Source organism: Fukomys damarensis, unplaced genomic scaffold (assembly GCF_012274545.1).
Source record: "Fukomys damarensis isolate Sample0158 unplaced genomic scaffold, DMR_v1.0_HiC HiC_scaffold_28, whole genome shotgun sequence".
Classification (NCBI taxonomy): Eukaryota; Metazoa; Chordata; class Mammalia; order Rodentia; family Bathyergidae; genus Fukomys; species Fukomys damarensis.
In genome coordinates, this window is record NW_022900940.1 from 45,930,091 (window position 1) to 45,945,182 (window position 15,092).

The 15,092-nt window shown below is 45.3% G+C and overlaps 2 protein-coding genes across 26 annotated transcripts in view; one reads left to right on the top strand and one right to left on the bottom strand.

Annotated features, from left to right (window-relative positions):
* Cadps (calcium dependent secretion activator) overlaps positions 1 to 15,092 on the bottom strand; it is a 418,444-nt gene that overhangs the window by 169,810 nt on the left and 233,542 nt on the right. For all 25 annotated transcript variants that reach the window (XM_019204903.2, XM_033756967.1, XM_019204905.2 and 22 more), the window contains exons 7-8: positions 10,916 to 11,027; positions 3,319 to 3,458 (exon numbers count right to left, since the gene is read on the bottom strand). In XM_019204903.2, coding sequence (XP_019060448.1) covers positions 3,319 to 3,458; positions 10,916 to 11,027 — 252 coding nt within the window. The remainder of the gene's footprint in view (positions 1 to 3,318; positions 3,459 to 10,915; positions 11,028 to 15,092) is intronic.
* LOC109117482 lies at positions 3,927 to 7,611 on the top strand. The gene is made up of 2 exons (XM_019204918.1): positions 3,927 to 4,489; positions 6,795 to 7,611. Exons 1-2 carry the CDS (start codon positions 4,300 to 4,302, stop codon positions 7,205 to 7,207), a joined length of 603 nt encoding a protein of 200 aa, XP_019060463.1. The 5' UTR covers positions 3,927 to 4,299; the 3' UTR covers positions 7,208 to 7,611.

The following is a 15,092-nucleotide window of genomic DNA, read 5'->3' on the forward strand; positions in this document are numbered from 1 at the left end:
ATAGCCAAGGGCAAAGGGATAGAGGCAGGAGATCAGCAGACCGAAGAGAATATCAGAGACAGCCCACACTCGGTGTGAGCATCTGGGCAAAGGAAGGATCATTTGTTAGGGTAATTCCTGATCCCCGTGACGAAATGAGGAGGTGGATGTGAAAGTGCTTCCTGAGCAGGACAGCACCAGGTGGATGTAAAAGATGGAAAACGAGAAAGCTACCTCTAAGTTGCTCATTCTCAGAAGTGGTCAGATAATAATGTTTTTAGGCCAAAAAAAGCAGTGTTGATTTTTCTCACTGACATTTTCCAAGACAAGAAAAGTATTCAGAATGGCTCACCGCTCATTCAAGGGGCCTCCATACATACTGCCCAAGAAGAATTCACAGCAATTCTGACTTTCCTTGCAGCTGGTCAAGGGGGTACAATTTATAATTCTAGCTGGACTTCTTCAAACATTTCTTTCTCCCTCCCTTCTCTAAGTTGTGACATTGCCCTGATATTTTCCTTCTCCTTCCCCACCCAATGGGACTAAAAAAACTACTTTAAATTTAAATGAAAAAATGTTGTCTCTAGACATTTTTATTTTCCCTGAATCATTCCTTCTGTAGCTAAAGTTGTTTGCCCCTGAATTAGGCCACCTTGGGTCTGACTGTGCTGTGAAGGTACCTACTGTTCACTTTTGCAGCTGTTCTGGGCTCTCCTGGTATATTTCCTGGCAAGGGTAATTCAAATTTTTTCCTTTCTAATTATTTCTCCCTAGTCTGCTGATGCCCATTTTCTGGTTGGTATTTATTTATTTCTATATGCGTGTGATTTATCCTCATTACATTCATGTTGGGGCCATGTACGTATCGCATCTCGATCTTTTTTCTGCCCGCCCCCAGCCCTCCCTCCTCCCCTTTCCCACAGGCTTTGTGGACACGGTGAGGGTAACTGTTAAATGACTATTTAGTGCTACCAAACAGCTATGGAACTTGTCAGAAATTAGCTACATATTTCTTCATTTGCTTGTAGGGTCAAGGTAGCATGAAATATGTTAATGATTTTACTAGTGAATCAACAGAAGAAAATCCTGAATCTGGGTCAGTTAGTTTAGTTTTCAGCAGAGTGAATGAAGAGAATGAGGGAAGATGGAATTTGCCCAGTGTGGGAAATAACGCCATTGCCCAGTGGCCGCTGCAAGGAATAAATGAGCGAGTGTTTGCGAGCTGTTACTCTCGTGCTTCAGAGGGGCTGAGCATGTGGACCGAGGTATCCCTTGGGAGAACATTTAAAAAAGCAGTTTGGAAGATAACTGTACTTTTGTTTCGGTCAAATGCCCACTCTTTAATCAGGGAAATCATTTTCTTGCTTGCTTCTGTTTTACTTTTTTCTACTCTTTTTTAATTGGTTATACAGAGTCATGAGTTTCATTTTGTTAGACTGTACATGTACGTAATGCATTTTGATTGTTTTCATTCCCCTATTACCCAACTTGCCCCACCCTCCCTGCCAGTTTCATGTTTTGGGGTGTGGGGTTCAATGCCTATATGCAATATATTTTGCTCATTTTCTTACCCTATTCCTACCATTCTGTCTTCTGCGTGCCACCTCTGCCTGATTTCCCTCTCTTCCTCCCTCCACCCTGCTCATTCTTGTCCACATTTCTTCAGAAAATGCTTCCCCAGTATTTATGAGTCAGTATCTTGCTAAAGATGTAGGATCTTCGCTGGTACACTATAGGAACCCATCAGAATTCTCTGAATCTAGGCTGTTTACCCTTGAGGCAAAAACATACAGTGTTAGGGAAGAATGTCATTACTATTTTTGGGATATATGCCAAGAGTATGATAAGGAGCACTGAGGCAAAGATTTCCTCACTGAAGGCTGAAAAGGACTCAGAGCGTACTTAGGGCCTCACCAACTCCCCAGTAGCCTTCTCAACCATAATCCCATCTCAGGCCCAGGGGGTAACTTGACTCTCAGACAGTGCATTGTAAATTCTACAAGTCCATGTTCAGTACATGGTTTCTAGTGCACGGGTGGCCTCTGCTTCCTCTGGAACACCCGCTGCCTGAACCACTCTGGTGAGCTGATAGGTAGGTCACTGTCTTCCCTGGAACCTTGGCACTGGATTGCTCCACTGGCCTCAGATGTCCCTCTGGGAGGCCCTGTTCTCTGCTCTCAGACTGTGTGATGCTGTGGTCTGCTCAGCCACTGGTATGGTCCAGTTTCCATCCTGGTCATGCCCACCTGGACTTTTCATGGGCTTCCGTTTAAACTGGCCCCAAACCCTGCTTAGGCCATGATAATGGGTTTCTTAATTCTCTTCTAGAACATTTAGCCAATTCTCAGTTTCCCTGGTATTGTTAACACTCTAAGCCAGTGCTACAGCACTTTCATCGTCTGGTGACCAGAGGGGCCAGGCAGAATGATAGCTGGTTGGCAAAGGACACTGGTAGAATACTTGAAAAACAGCTGGTTAAACATTATCTTACTCAGAGTTACATGGGCCACATTAAGGGCCACATTTTCTGACATTGTGAGGTCCAATGATTTAGTTTAATAGGCCATGGCTCAGCACATATCCAACCATCGATAAACACATTTTGTACAGATCATGGTTTGATCTATAAAGTAAATCTCTGTTAATTCTTTTTGCCTTAGTTGAAATTATTTCATGGGGCATTCCTCTCAAACCTTAAGATGATGAAGATGATCCCAATTTTCAATTTTTTTGGACATTCACTTAAATGAGAGACTAAACCCTAAAATACCAAGTTGACTGTTTGAAGGTGGCTATGGGCACTGCCCATACCTCATGGAGGTGGTGGCTGATGAAGGTACAAGAAAACCATGCACAGGGTTCAGAACAACCTGTGGGCCTCTGTCTAGGCACATGGGACTCTAAAGCCTCCCCACACTGGAATACCTTTGCTTCCTGCAAGGTTTGGATCGTACTGGAAATTCAGAGGGGTGCGGGGAGAGAAGGAGGAGGAGGAGAGAGAAGCAGACGGAAGAAGGAGGACATTATTTTCTTGATAGTGAAAATGCAAATATTGTAATTGTAAGAATGGAGAAAGCTGCTAGCAACTATGGAAGCCAGCTATTTTTATAATGTCTCAAAAACTCTTTATGCTTCCTTCCACATCATTCTGTGAAGGTCAGTTTTGTTTCTGTTCTATTAATTTAATTTAACTTCTTTTTGCAGGGTTGGAGATTGAACCCAGGGCTATGCAAGATCTCCACCAGTGAGCTGAAGCCCCAACCCCAGCCCGTTTTCACTTTGTCCTGAGAAAAGAATGGAGTTGTGTCCTCAATGGCCACTCCAGGAAGAAACACTTACCCAGAATGCTTCATGTTTTGAGGTTTATCCATTCGGACAGCAAGTTTGATTTTGAGATCCTGATCTGGGCAATTTTTGGAAACTGTCATTTTGTGCCATTCAGATTGTTTGGGGCTATTCGGGGTGGGATGGAGAATAACCTGTAGGGGAAAAGAAAAAACTTTTTAGCTGGGAAATAGCAGCATCACCATGGACATGGTTTTACGATTAGAGACTGGATACTAAGATGTGGCAGTACAGGTCCTCTGCTATGGCCCCACCTTCTCACCATGGCTGGCTCACCACCGTAGCCACTGTAAGGACAGAAATGACATTCTCTTTTCTCTCTTGCTGGCTAACTTTATAAAAGGAAGGATCACTATTTCTGTGTGTCTGCTTTGACTATTCGAAAACTCAGAAGTACTAAAGAAACCCAGAACTGAGAACATTATTCTCATCAAATAAGATGTGTAAAAGAGAGATACTCTCACATAGTAGAGAATACTTTTCGTCTGCTCTTTCGCCCTATTCTTTATGATTTCGTTCACTATTTCAAGAGGAGAAATTTCTCAAAGGCTGCAAGAGACAATGGAAGGGATCTTATCAGATGAATGAGGAATGGAGGGCTACACAAGGAAGGGACTTGCTTAGGGTCATGAACGTCAGCTGGATTCAATTGGACCGGTAATCTTGTCCCACAGCACCCAACTTGGTCTGGCATGGAAGGGGGCAGACTTAGCTTGGAAAAGCAGGAGCTCTAGGTCAGCATGGTGCTTTCATTTGGGTCTCCTGCTTCCATTCTTATCTTACACGTTGGGCTGAAACAAGAAGTAGATGGCTCAGACAATCCACTTCTCATTTTGTGTTGAAAGAGTGCACGCTCCAAGCCATGTGGAATGCAAAACAGGCAGGAATGAAAGTTGGGAGATCCCATAAAGGAACATGGACTAAACCTTGGCACTAAAAAGGTGGGCTTCTCAGATCTGCTTCCATGAGGGTAGCATGCCTGCTATGCTTCATTTTGCTCTTGTTTTCAAAATATCTGCTTTCTCTAGGAACAAGGAGGGCAAGCTCCTTCCCTGGGCTTCTAGCCACAACCAAGGGGTCCAGGTGTGGACCTTCTGCCCTTCCAGGTGCAGCACCACTGCAGCTATGAACAGTTGGCCCTGCTTGGAGGATGGACACATACATGGTAGGATCCAAATATACAGCAAATCTTTAAATTTACAAAAGATCATTACAGTAAAAGACACATTGCCATTAATCCACCTCAAAATACTCCCCCTTGACCCTTATCCCCTTGATCCGGGCACTTTCGGCAGCAGTTCTGGAAGGCCTCTTTCCGATATCTCTCTAGTTGTACTGTCACAGCTGCTGCGGTGTCCTCAATCAGTTAAAAACATTTACCTTTCATAGGCACTTTGACTTTCGGGATGGCGACAGATCTGATGAGCAGTGTGGATGAGGATACACCGTAATATTTTTGCTTGACAGAAGTTGCCGTAAAGGTTTGAATCAACTCAGGACACTGAGGAGCCTGACAGTACAACTAAAGGCAGACATGAAAGAAAGGAAGGAAGTGGCAAGAACGGTGGTATAAGAGCATTTGACAGGAGGAGAAGGTTTTGAGGGGGAGGAATGGCAATGTGTCTCTTACCGTAACATACCTTTAAAAGTTTAAACGCACACTATAGTTTAAATCAGATTGTGTACAGCTTTCCTCCTGCCCGTGGGAGAACTCTGAGAGTAGAGGCTATGACAGAAACAGCCAAAATTCAGCCTCATTAGTGCTGCCTTTTCACATCTTTCATTCTGGGCTCTACCCCTCCCCCACCAACTTTTACCACAAACTTCTTTCTGTATAATGAAGAAAATTTATACTGTAGATTCTTGCTAAACACACAAGTCCAGTTTTCCAATGTTGGGACATACCTGGAATAGAAGGTCTGAATTTTGAGACCAGTGGCTGCAAAAGATTTTTGACCATGTTCTACTTAGGAAAATACTTTGGAGCAATTAGCTCCATATCTATATGCTGATACCTTTTATTTGCTTACTTTGTATTAATCTATTACTGCATATATATTATATATATATATATATACAGAAGTTTTTTGAGACCAGTGGCTGCAAAAGATTTTTGACCATGTTCTACTTAGGAAAATACTTTGGAGCAATTAGCTCCATATCTATATGCTGATACCTTTTATTTGCTTACTTTGTATTAATCTATTACTGCATATATATTATATATATATATATATATACAGAAGTTTAAAATGGGCTAAGGATAAAGGAAAAACTCCAAATTTTCTAGTGTACTCAGCCATTCATATTTCTGGGTTGACTTGATGAGATTCAGCAGCTAAAGATTGAAAATGTTTGGGGAAAAAAATAATCGTAACTGAACAGAGCTTTTGTGTGCCATTGTTCCCTAAAACATACAGTACAGCAACTGTCCACATAGTATTTATATTCTATTAGGTAATATAAATACTCCAGAGATGATTTAAGTACCCTGCAGGATGTGCCCAGGTTATATGCAAATACTATATTATTTTATAAAAGGAAAATCAACATCTGTAGGAAGTCCTGGAACCAACACCCTGTGGGTACCAAGTGAGGACTGTGAAATGTAATACTACTAGTGTACTTTAAGACCTCATAAGCCATCACCTTGTGATACCTTATCATATGAAGTCCCTTATTAATGATATTGGATATACATTCATAGTCCAGGAATCTTCTAAATAATTCAAGCCATCCATGTGATCACTTTTCCCGTCTGATGACATTCATGTTTTTTCTCATGACACGATAGGTGAGGTGTGGACGCCAACATTTTCATGTTTGCTTCCAATCAGAGATCTCTCATAATAGTCTTTTTAGGCATTTTGTTCATTCTGTGAGGGTTAACTTTGTTCGAACTGTGCTGCAACATGTATGAATGGTAAGCTGGACATGTCATAGAATGAAGAGGGAAGTGAATGAGTGAGTCAGGGTGTCCCTGGTTGTGGGAACCCTGTGGCTTCCTTAAGCGGTGGGAATTGCATTCTATGTCCTGAGGACCGACACTTTGGAGTTGGAGGGGTGGGAGCTGCTGATCCCAGTGAAGTAGGCCCTTTGGCCTGAACCAGTCCAGCCCAAGAGAGCTAGCAGCCGACAGGTTGAGATGTGTGGGAAACAGTGAGAGCCTGGCCAGGTCCCGCACCGCAGCAGGAGCCCTGGGCTTCCTTCTGCTCTGCCCACATGGCAAAGGCAAGGTGAAAGAGTCCCTCTGGGCACCCGGAGCTTGTTAAGAGTCCTCCCATCATATGGACTCAGGACACATTTTCCACTGGCAACCTGGTATCCATTCATGATGCAAATGGCACAGCTCATTACCGGCTCTCCCTCAAAGACTTGGCCCCCCTCCAGCGGTCACTCTCCAGGGAGACATCCCCTCCAGAGTGGACAGAGACAAGAGGTCATCAAATTCTCTTCCCTCTTCATTTCAGCATTCCCACCACGCCATGGGCCAACAAATCCTAAGTACCTGTCAAGCCTGTTGAGGGTGAGCCCCAGGCTGGCTCACACACCCCAACTAGACGTTCCGGGCTGCTCATCAGGCACTCTGTCATCTCCCCGAGCCCCATGTGCACTGCGCTTTGATGTGGGGATGCAATCAGCCACTCTCCAGGCAGCACAGCTTCTCCCAGGCACTGGGCCCTGGGGCGGCCTGTGCCTGCTGATCTCCAGCACTGGTCTCCTCGCTCTGACTGTCTTGCACCCTTACCCGGGAAGGCACCCCTGCCACAGCCTGGAGTGTTGCGTGCTTTCTTCCCAGGTGTCCTCTCTCCAGCAAAGCACTTACCACACTGTACAGCTGTATCTAGTTTTTCTGTCTGTGCCCCTTAAGCTTTGTGGTTAAAAGTCTTTTCCTGTCTTTATTCCTGTTTGCTCTGTGTACTATTGAATGGAGCAGCAGACCTGCAATTGTATTTGTTGAATAAAATCTGATAATATTGCTGTGGTGGCCCGCACACAGTATGGGGAAAACAAGTACCCCTTTAAGCCTTTTGTGGAAGTGAAATTTGGCACATTGGGAAAATCTGGCACTATCTGTCAAAATTCAAATTGTGGTCAGCAAAATTTTTATTTTGAAATTTATTTATAGGTCTATAAGCCTATGCAAGAAATAAGTTTAAGACTATCCACCAAAGCATTATTTATACAGCCAAGGATGAAACAGTGTAAAGATGCATCAACAGAGGGCTTGTTAAACAACACATATCAACAAAACAGAATAGCATGCACCCATGTAAAGAGGTCACATGTCAGCATGTACCACAATAGACCAATTTCTAAATACACTGATATTTCAAGCAATGCGTACAGTATGTGTACAATAACTTCTACCTGTGTTTAAAAAATATAAATTGTATGTGTTTTCCTTGTGTGTGCATAGAATATCTTTGGAAGGATATACCATACATTGCAAACAAGATTTCTCACTGCAAAGAAACATTAGGTGAGGGTGAAAGGGAATCATTTGTTTCCACTATTTATCATTTTAATTTTTTAATAATGTATATGGATTAGTTTTAAAGCTGCTAACAAAAATGAAACAATACAAAAGAAACAAACTAAAAAGTCTGAAGGGGTGAACAGAAGCCCAGGATTCTGAACTCAGCCCCGCTGAGCTTGGCAGGGCTGGCACACAGAAGTACGCTCCTGTGGGCTCACAGAAGGCCTTGCCTCACAAAGAGCACTGCCGGTTCCCTGGGGTGGCTGTGAGGTGCTGCCAGCAGAGGGCGCCCAGCCAGCACCAGGCAGGTGGCAGGCCTGCGGCTCTTCTGCAGCGAGTCAAGAGTGAACTCCCTGGACTCATTCGGAAAGTAAAGGCACGGTGAGGGACTCTGGCCAGCCATGGCCTTCAGCACACAGCAGTGCCTCCAGCTGTGTCTTTTCCTAGGCATAGTGGGGCCCAGAGAGAAAAGGCCAGCATTCCTGGCAAGTTGCTTATCCTGTGTCTCTGGGCCTCAGTGTGCCCTGCTGTACAAATGAGGTCAGAAGCGCGGCCCTTGTAGAAAGTCACTGGAGGGCTGTGCTAAAGTCCTCAGGACAGCGGCCTGGCCAAGGGTGAGCAGAGACCACCCCGGCCCTAAACTCAGCGGATGGCTGTACGCTAGGCTCTTACTAGTCAGTATTCTCATCCATACAACAGAGGATTTGAAGAGCCCATAGGCTTCAGCTCTTCTGAGTGGAAACCGCTTTGAGGAGCCAGGGACTGCTTTGGACCAGCTGGTCTAGAAAAACACCTCTGCATCCACTGTACTGTCGCACCTGCAGTTTCCAGGACCCATCTGGGCACCCAGGCTGAGCAGCCCTGGACCGAACGGCCACACTTCCCCTTTCTCACACTAGTGTGCCAGGTCTTTGAAACTCGCAGGATCCTTGACATCTGCTCTTGTGGAAAGAGAAACAGCCAAGAGACATAAAAGGCAGGCTACCTCCCCGCTCTGTGCGTCTCTGTGCCTAGGCACAGGAATGAATACCCGTCATTTCTCAACAAAAACAAGTAAGCCTTTCTTTCCCACTCCCCGTTCTGGGGAGGGAGTGTTATTTTTCTTATAGCTTTATTTAATACTTGACTCACCACTCTTTGTGGTCTGTGTCCTAGTAACATGATTCCAGGGGAAACTTATGAAAGCCAGACCGGGAGAGTGGAAAAATATAAGCGGGGAAAAAGAAAAGCACAGAAATGGAGTGTTGGGGGCATCATTAGGTGTGTGTACTGTGTCCGTCTGGGGTGGCGCCTCATGATGACAGAGTAAACATAAATACGGGTTGAGTGTCTTGGCTAAAGTCACACAGCTTCAGGATGGATTATTCCTCCGACCAGTTTTATTTAAACCTGGTCAAAAGTCCCGTGGACTAAACTGCATCACCCCAATTTCGTGTGCTGAAGCTACGCATCTGGAGATGAAGTGTAGGCGGTAACTGAGGTTAAATGAGGTCACAGGGACGGGGCCTCACCTAATGGGACTACTGGCCTTATAACGAGAGAAGACACCTGCTATTTTCCACCACATGAGGACACGGACCCCAAGACAGAAACAGAACCTTTCTGACTCTTGATGTTAGACTTTCCAGATTCCAGAAATGTGGGAAATTACATTTGTATTGTTTAAGCCACCCAGGCTGTGGTATTTTGTTGGGGTTGCCCTAGCAGAGCTACACAGCTCTACAAACAAGCAGAGCCACTGAAAGTTTATATGCTGTGCTTTGGGTGTGGGGTGGTGAGCAAGAGTGTACGTTTCTACCCCCACGGAGAGCTTGTAGTCCCGTGGCAGTCCAATTCACAGTCATGGAGGACGGGAACAGAGGGCTGACAGTGCAGGAAGGAGGGTGGCATGGAAGGAAGGGCTCCCCAAAGAGCGGCAGTGACACAGGAGTCACCGATTGCCTTGGAGAGCCAGGAGGCAGGACAAGTTCAACAGGAGGAGAGCAAGCCCCAAGGTGGGGAGAATCAGGTTTGCTGGGGTGACTGCAATTTGGCCAGCCATGCGGTGGCTGGTGAGGGAAGCACTGTGGCAGCAAGTGAGGCTCAAGAGGCGGCCAGAAGCTGGAACACAGGAGACTCTGTGGGCGCTGCTCAGGACTGCGGGTTGTATCGCAGGCAGTGTCAGGTCGTGGAAGTAAATGAACCCAACAAGTAAATGAGTCAACAAGTGATTCAAGGTCTGAAAAGATTACTGGCTGTTTAATGCTGAGTGAAAAGCTGAGATGCAAGGAGAAACGTTTCTATTATCTCAATGGTTCTTAAAGAGGTCGGTCTCGCCACTCGAGGTGATTCAGAAATCTGAGGGCACTTGCATGGACAAAGTAACTGACAATGGTCTCTGCGGGCATTCAGTGGGTGTGCAGGGATGTTCAGTGTCCTTCAAGACCTGCCTGCCCTACATCCCGTCTAACTGCTGAAAATTCCCACTGTTGTTAGTGGAGGTAGAAAAGCTTATTTACAACGAATGCAGTCTATATCCTAACTCTGACCTATCAAAGTACTTTGCCACATTTCACGGGAAATCAAAGAAATTTTACCCAGAGTTGCCCATCGCTTCAGTAAGTCAGTTTATGGGTACTCTGATTAGGGATCCTTCAGCCCAGTGCCCTCCAGAGTGGCTGATGTAACTGTCACCTTCCAAGTGACTCTCACGTGGGGGCAGGTAGAGCACTGCTTCTTGAGATCTTTGGTATTTATGTTCTGAAGGTTTTTACGACTAAATTTTGCTTCTTTTTTTATTCTATTGTATTGACTTTTTATGTGGGTAGGTAGTCAAATTACCTAAGAGTTTCATCTCAAAATAGTCAAGGCCATTAGATCTTTGCTGTAAAAGGTGTTTGGGTCTGACAGTGTGGAGAATCCATAATCTATTTTCTATAGTGCACACTCTTGTTAGCTCAAGTTGATAGAAAGAACCTGTGGCTCAGAGAGGTTGGGGGATTTTCCAAGGTCGCACAAGGTCTCTCTAATGCAGAGAGAAGCCTTTTAGCTTGTGGCGATCTGTGTGCTGGATGCACACCTGGGAGATGCTCCTGAGTTTTTTTGATAACGCTTGCAGTGGGGAGCACTTACCCGCCCAAGCTCCTTGTCCTCCAAGGCCAGGACACCTGTGCTTTCTGTGAACAGCTTCACCTTCACGGCAGGAAGAGCATGAGTCGTGGAGAAGTCGCCCTGGGTGCCCCACCTGTGAACAGAGTCAGAGGGTTAGTGTGGACACGTCCTCCTCTACTGCAAACTGTCCCTTCTTCCCCAGCTGGAGTGAATGCAGGTACAATCCAAGCATCAAGAGCTGTCACATCCTCCTCCCAGCTCTCCAAAGTTGCCAGGGACAGAAAGTGTGAACTACCTTGTTAGGGAAACACCAGCCACATGCATGGCAGGTTGTTGGGTCTTCACACAGCACTTGGAGGAATCACTTGGAAGCAGCATGAAGTCAAGTTGGGGAGTTTTCCTACCTATAAACTGACTCAGACAAACAACTACTATTTTACTTCGTCCTTTGAATCTATAGTTTCTAAAAACTGCAGTTCTAGATTTTGAGACAAAGCTTCATTTGATTTGAGCCAACACGACTTTAAAACGAGACTTTGGCAGTAGAGGTGGGGAGGTGGGGCCCTGTTCCCACCATCTCAAAGGTGAGCTGGAGAGAGGGGTGTGTGGGGCTCCACCTGTCAAAGTCACAGAGGGACTAAACGGCAGACGGACGAGAGTGTGCCATTCCCTGCTCACCGTTTGCAGGTGTCTGAGTCCCAGACCTCCCCAGAAGGAGTCTGCTTTACCCAGTGTCATTGGGCAGCACGCAGGGCTCGGCTCCCATGAGCCTGGCGCGCCCTCGGATGTGGCCTGTTCTTTAGCCATCACCCCTCGCACAGAGGATTCAGCTCCTGCAGTCAGAGTGAACTCCTGGAAGTGGTGATGGGTGCAGTGAGCCCCTCCCCTTCCTCTCCTCCCTGGCACCTGTGCACGTGCTCAGGGCACGGTACCAGCACCCCTCACCTGCTTCTACTTCCCGGCCTCTTGATTCTGCCATGCAACCCTGTGGCACCCATGGTTCCCTGAGCCGGCAGTGTTTCTCCCTGACGGACCCTTCACTAGGCCAGCCACCTCTCCAAGCTCAGCCTAAACACCGCCTCTTCAGAGAATATGGCCCTTGGTCCCCCAGTCTAAACTGGGTTCCAGCATTAAGCTCTCTTTCTCACACCATCTCCTTTTGTACCCTAGCAATCACCGAGTTTGTAATAATTAATTTATCAGTCTCACTGTTTAACAGCAGAATTCCTTAATAATCTGTAAGCTCTGAGTTAAGGACTGTGTGTTTACTTTACATCGCATATTCAGAACTTATCACACAGCTTTCAAACATGGAAGACACAAAATAAATATTTGCTGAATAAACAAATGATGCTGAATACATGCTCTTCCACCAAACCAGAAAACAGCAGAGATACAGCTGTAACTACAGATGTTTTTCATTTTGCCTTATATGATCTATTTCCACACTGTAACATATTCGTTAAAATCAGATTTTAATGCTCTGTAATATTACATCTTATGGATTCATTATTATTTAACCATTGGTGTTACTGAAATTACACTGGATGCTGATTTTTAAAATTTCAACTTGGACACTTCCTTGGGATAGAGCCCTAGGTGGAAGAATCGTCATTCATCAACAAACATTTAGAGCTCTTACAAGTGGTGAGAACTGTGCTTGTACCTGTGACCCAAACACTCTTCCCCGAGGCAGTGACCATCCTGCCTTTTGAGACTGAGAGTACAGATCAAAAGTTTCCTTTCTTGTCCACACTAGGTATCACCATTCAGCTATTCTTCTGGCCTGTTTCCTCTCCGTTACTTTTGTAATTCCCTGATTGCCAGAGGGCTTGACATTTTTACCCAGTGCTTGTTGGCTGCTTTCTTTTATAAATTACAGAAATCTGCCTTCTAGTCACACTGTTGCACCCCATCAAGTGAATTCCATTAACTACACTAAAAGACACAGGGAATCATGGGAATGTTGGCAAGACGGCTCCAGGACAATGGAGATGAGGGGACCCAGACCTATGGGGATCTAAGTGCACAGAAACCCGAGAAACCCCAACAGTCACAACAGCCACAGGGAGTGGACGCAGCAGAAAGTCCTGACTGGCTGGAAGCACCTGCAGCATGGCCTTAAGAAAGGGACTAGCAAGGTTCTAGCAAGGACGGCGTGAGAGGTTTTGGACCAGAAATCCCTGGCTGGAATCCAGGCTTAGTCACATACACTGTGGGTTTTCCGGGAAGGTTGATTAACATCACTATGCCTCAATACAGCTATAAAATAAATCCATGTCACAGAGGAGCTGTAGAGTAAATAGCTGAAGGTTTGGAACATGAAAACAACCCAGCATATCTTGGCTGCCTTCCCTTCCCAAACTAAGGTCACGTGTTCTAGTAATGGTGATAATCACTTGGATTTGTGTTCTAGTAATGGTGATAATCATCACTCGGATTTGTGTCATTTACGCCCACCCCCCTTTCTGGGACTGAGGATGGAACCCAGACCTTCAGACTGAGCTACAACCTTAGCCTATTTTAATTTTTGAGACAGGGCCTCATTAATTTGTTAAATTGCCCTTGCCTGGGCTTGAATTTGTACTCTGCCACCCTCAGTCTCCCAGAGCCCATGTGGATTTATCAGCCCCCTCCTCAGTGCGTGAGGATGCAAAGGGCACTGGTGATCCTATTATGCGTGGTAAATAAGAAAAGCTGCTATGCTCATCATTTCCCAGTTGGGAAAACTGAGAAGAAACTCAAGATCTTCTCCATTTTATTCTAGTCAACTGTGACTAAAATGGACAAGAGCCCAAATCTCTTAATTCCCAATTTTTAGTTCTTGTTGCTATTATAATTATCAGTAATAAGCATTATTAGTGATCAGCAACATTGGCAAAAAAGTGAGCGTTAATGTATTTATAATTAATTGTGCTATTAATCTCTGAGTATTCATCATGCTTGGTCATGAAGATGAGAAAAATTTCTGCTGGAAACCAGGAGCTCATGAACAAAAAGCTTGAACACAGTGCTACAAAGAGGATGTGAGTGCAGTGATACTGACCTGGGGGCCTGGTTTGCAGGGACTTCTTGGCCTGCTCGCCAGTCACTAACTGCTAATAATGCGTGTGACAGGCAGTGCCAGCTGGATGGGATTCGAACCACCGGAGGTTGCCCTGACCACCAAGCCCCTGCAATTGGATATCGTGTTACTTTCTCTACCAGGTCTGCGTACCACTGTGCTTTTGGCTTCCCACCATAAGCTCTGGCTCACCTCAACTCGTGAGGTCACTACTGAACCCGCCTCATCCGTCAAACTTCAAAACAGCAACCAGCCCCAGCGGAGCAGGCAAGACAGCGCTCCAGTCTAACCTGGACTTCTGGGCCCAGTGCAAAACTCCTCGCTCAAAATCAAGAGAAAATATGGCACTGAAGGTCCTAAAATAGAAAGCATTGTCCTTTTCCTACTTCCTCTGTTCAAATGCGTGCTCTGTTGTTCCACTGGATTGTGGGAGCCCGGCCGTGGCCCTCTAGGAGTTTGACATTTAAAAGGAAACTTCTTCACCTCTACACTCAAGGCATTGATACAATCTGTAACATCCTAGGACTCTGCTTGTTAAACTTGTTGCTGCAACGGAAGAAACTCAAGGAGACAGCCAAAGACCTGATGTTCTTTGCAAAGAGTCAGAAAATCCGGTCTTTGCATAAAAGATACAAATAGTTGCTTGGTGCTTCCTGTTGATGTGAACCTATAAAAGGAGCTGTTTCTGTGAAATAAATCAGACTTCTCTTCGTCTCCGCTCAGGTTTGAGTGTTCTTTCCTTTCTCAATCCTCACTCCCCGACTCAGGCATGTTTGTGTTGTGACGGCTGGACCGCCACAAGTGGCGCCCGAACAGGGACCTGAGTATCGAGGGATTCAGTGAAGGACACCGCTGGATAAAGAATAAAAGGAGATCTCGTCAAAAAGAAAGAAGAGGACCTTCAAAAGGAAGGCAAAAGAGGAGCGGTGAGTTTTCTTGTAAATATTAAAAATGGGAGCAGGCAAGAGTGGCATGCTTTTTGTATATATGCTTAAAGATTTATTATGTGTCAGTGGTGCTAGAGTAGGGCATCAGCAATTGTGTAATTTAGTAGAATTTGTAGAAATAGTTCGTCCTTGGTTTCCTTTTCTTTGCTTCTGTGTCTTTCTTTTCCTGTTAATGTCTGAATTGGTA

Excerpts from the sequence above, each read along its gene's own strand:
- LOC109117482 (XM_019204918.1), top strand. The coding sequence starts at position 4,300 with ATGCCTGCTATGCTTCATTTTGCTCTTGTTTTCAAAATATCTGCTTTC. Across the intron at positions 4,490-6,794 it reads GGAGGATGGACACATACATG|CATTCCCACCACGCCATGGG; the intron begins GTAGGATCCAAA and ends TCTTCATTTCAG.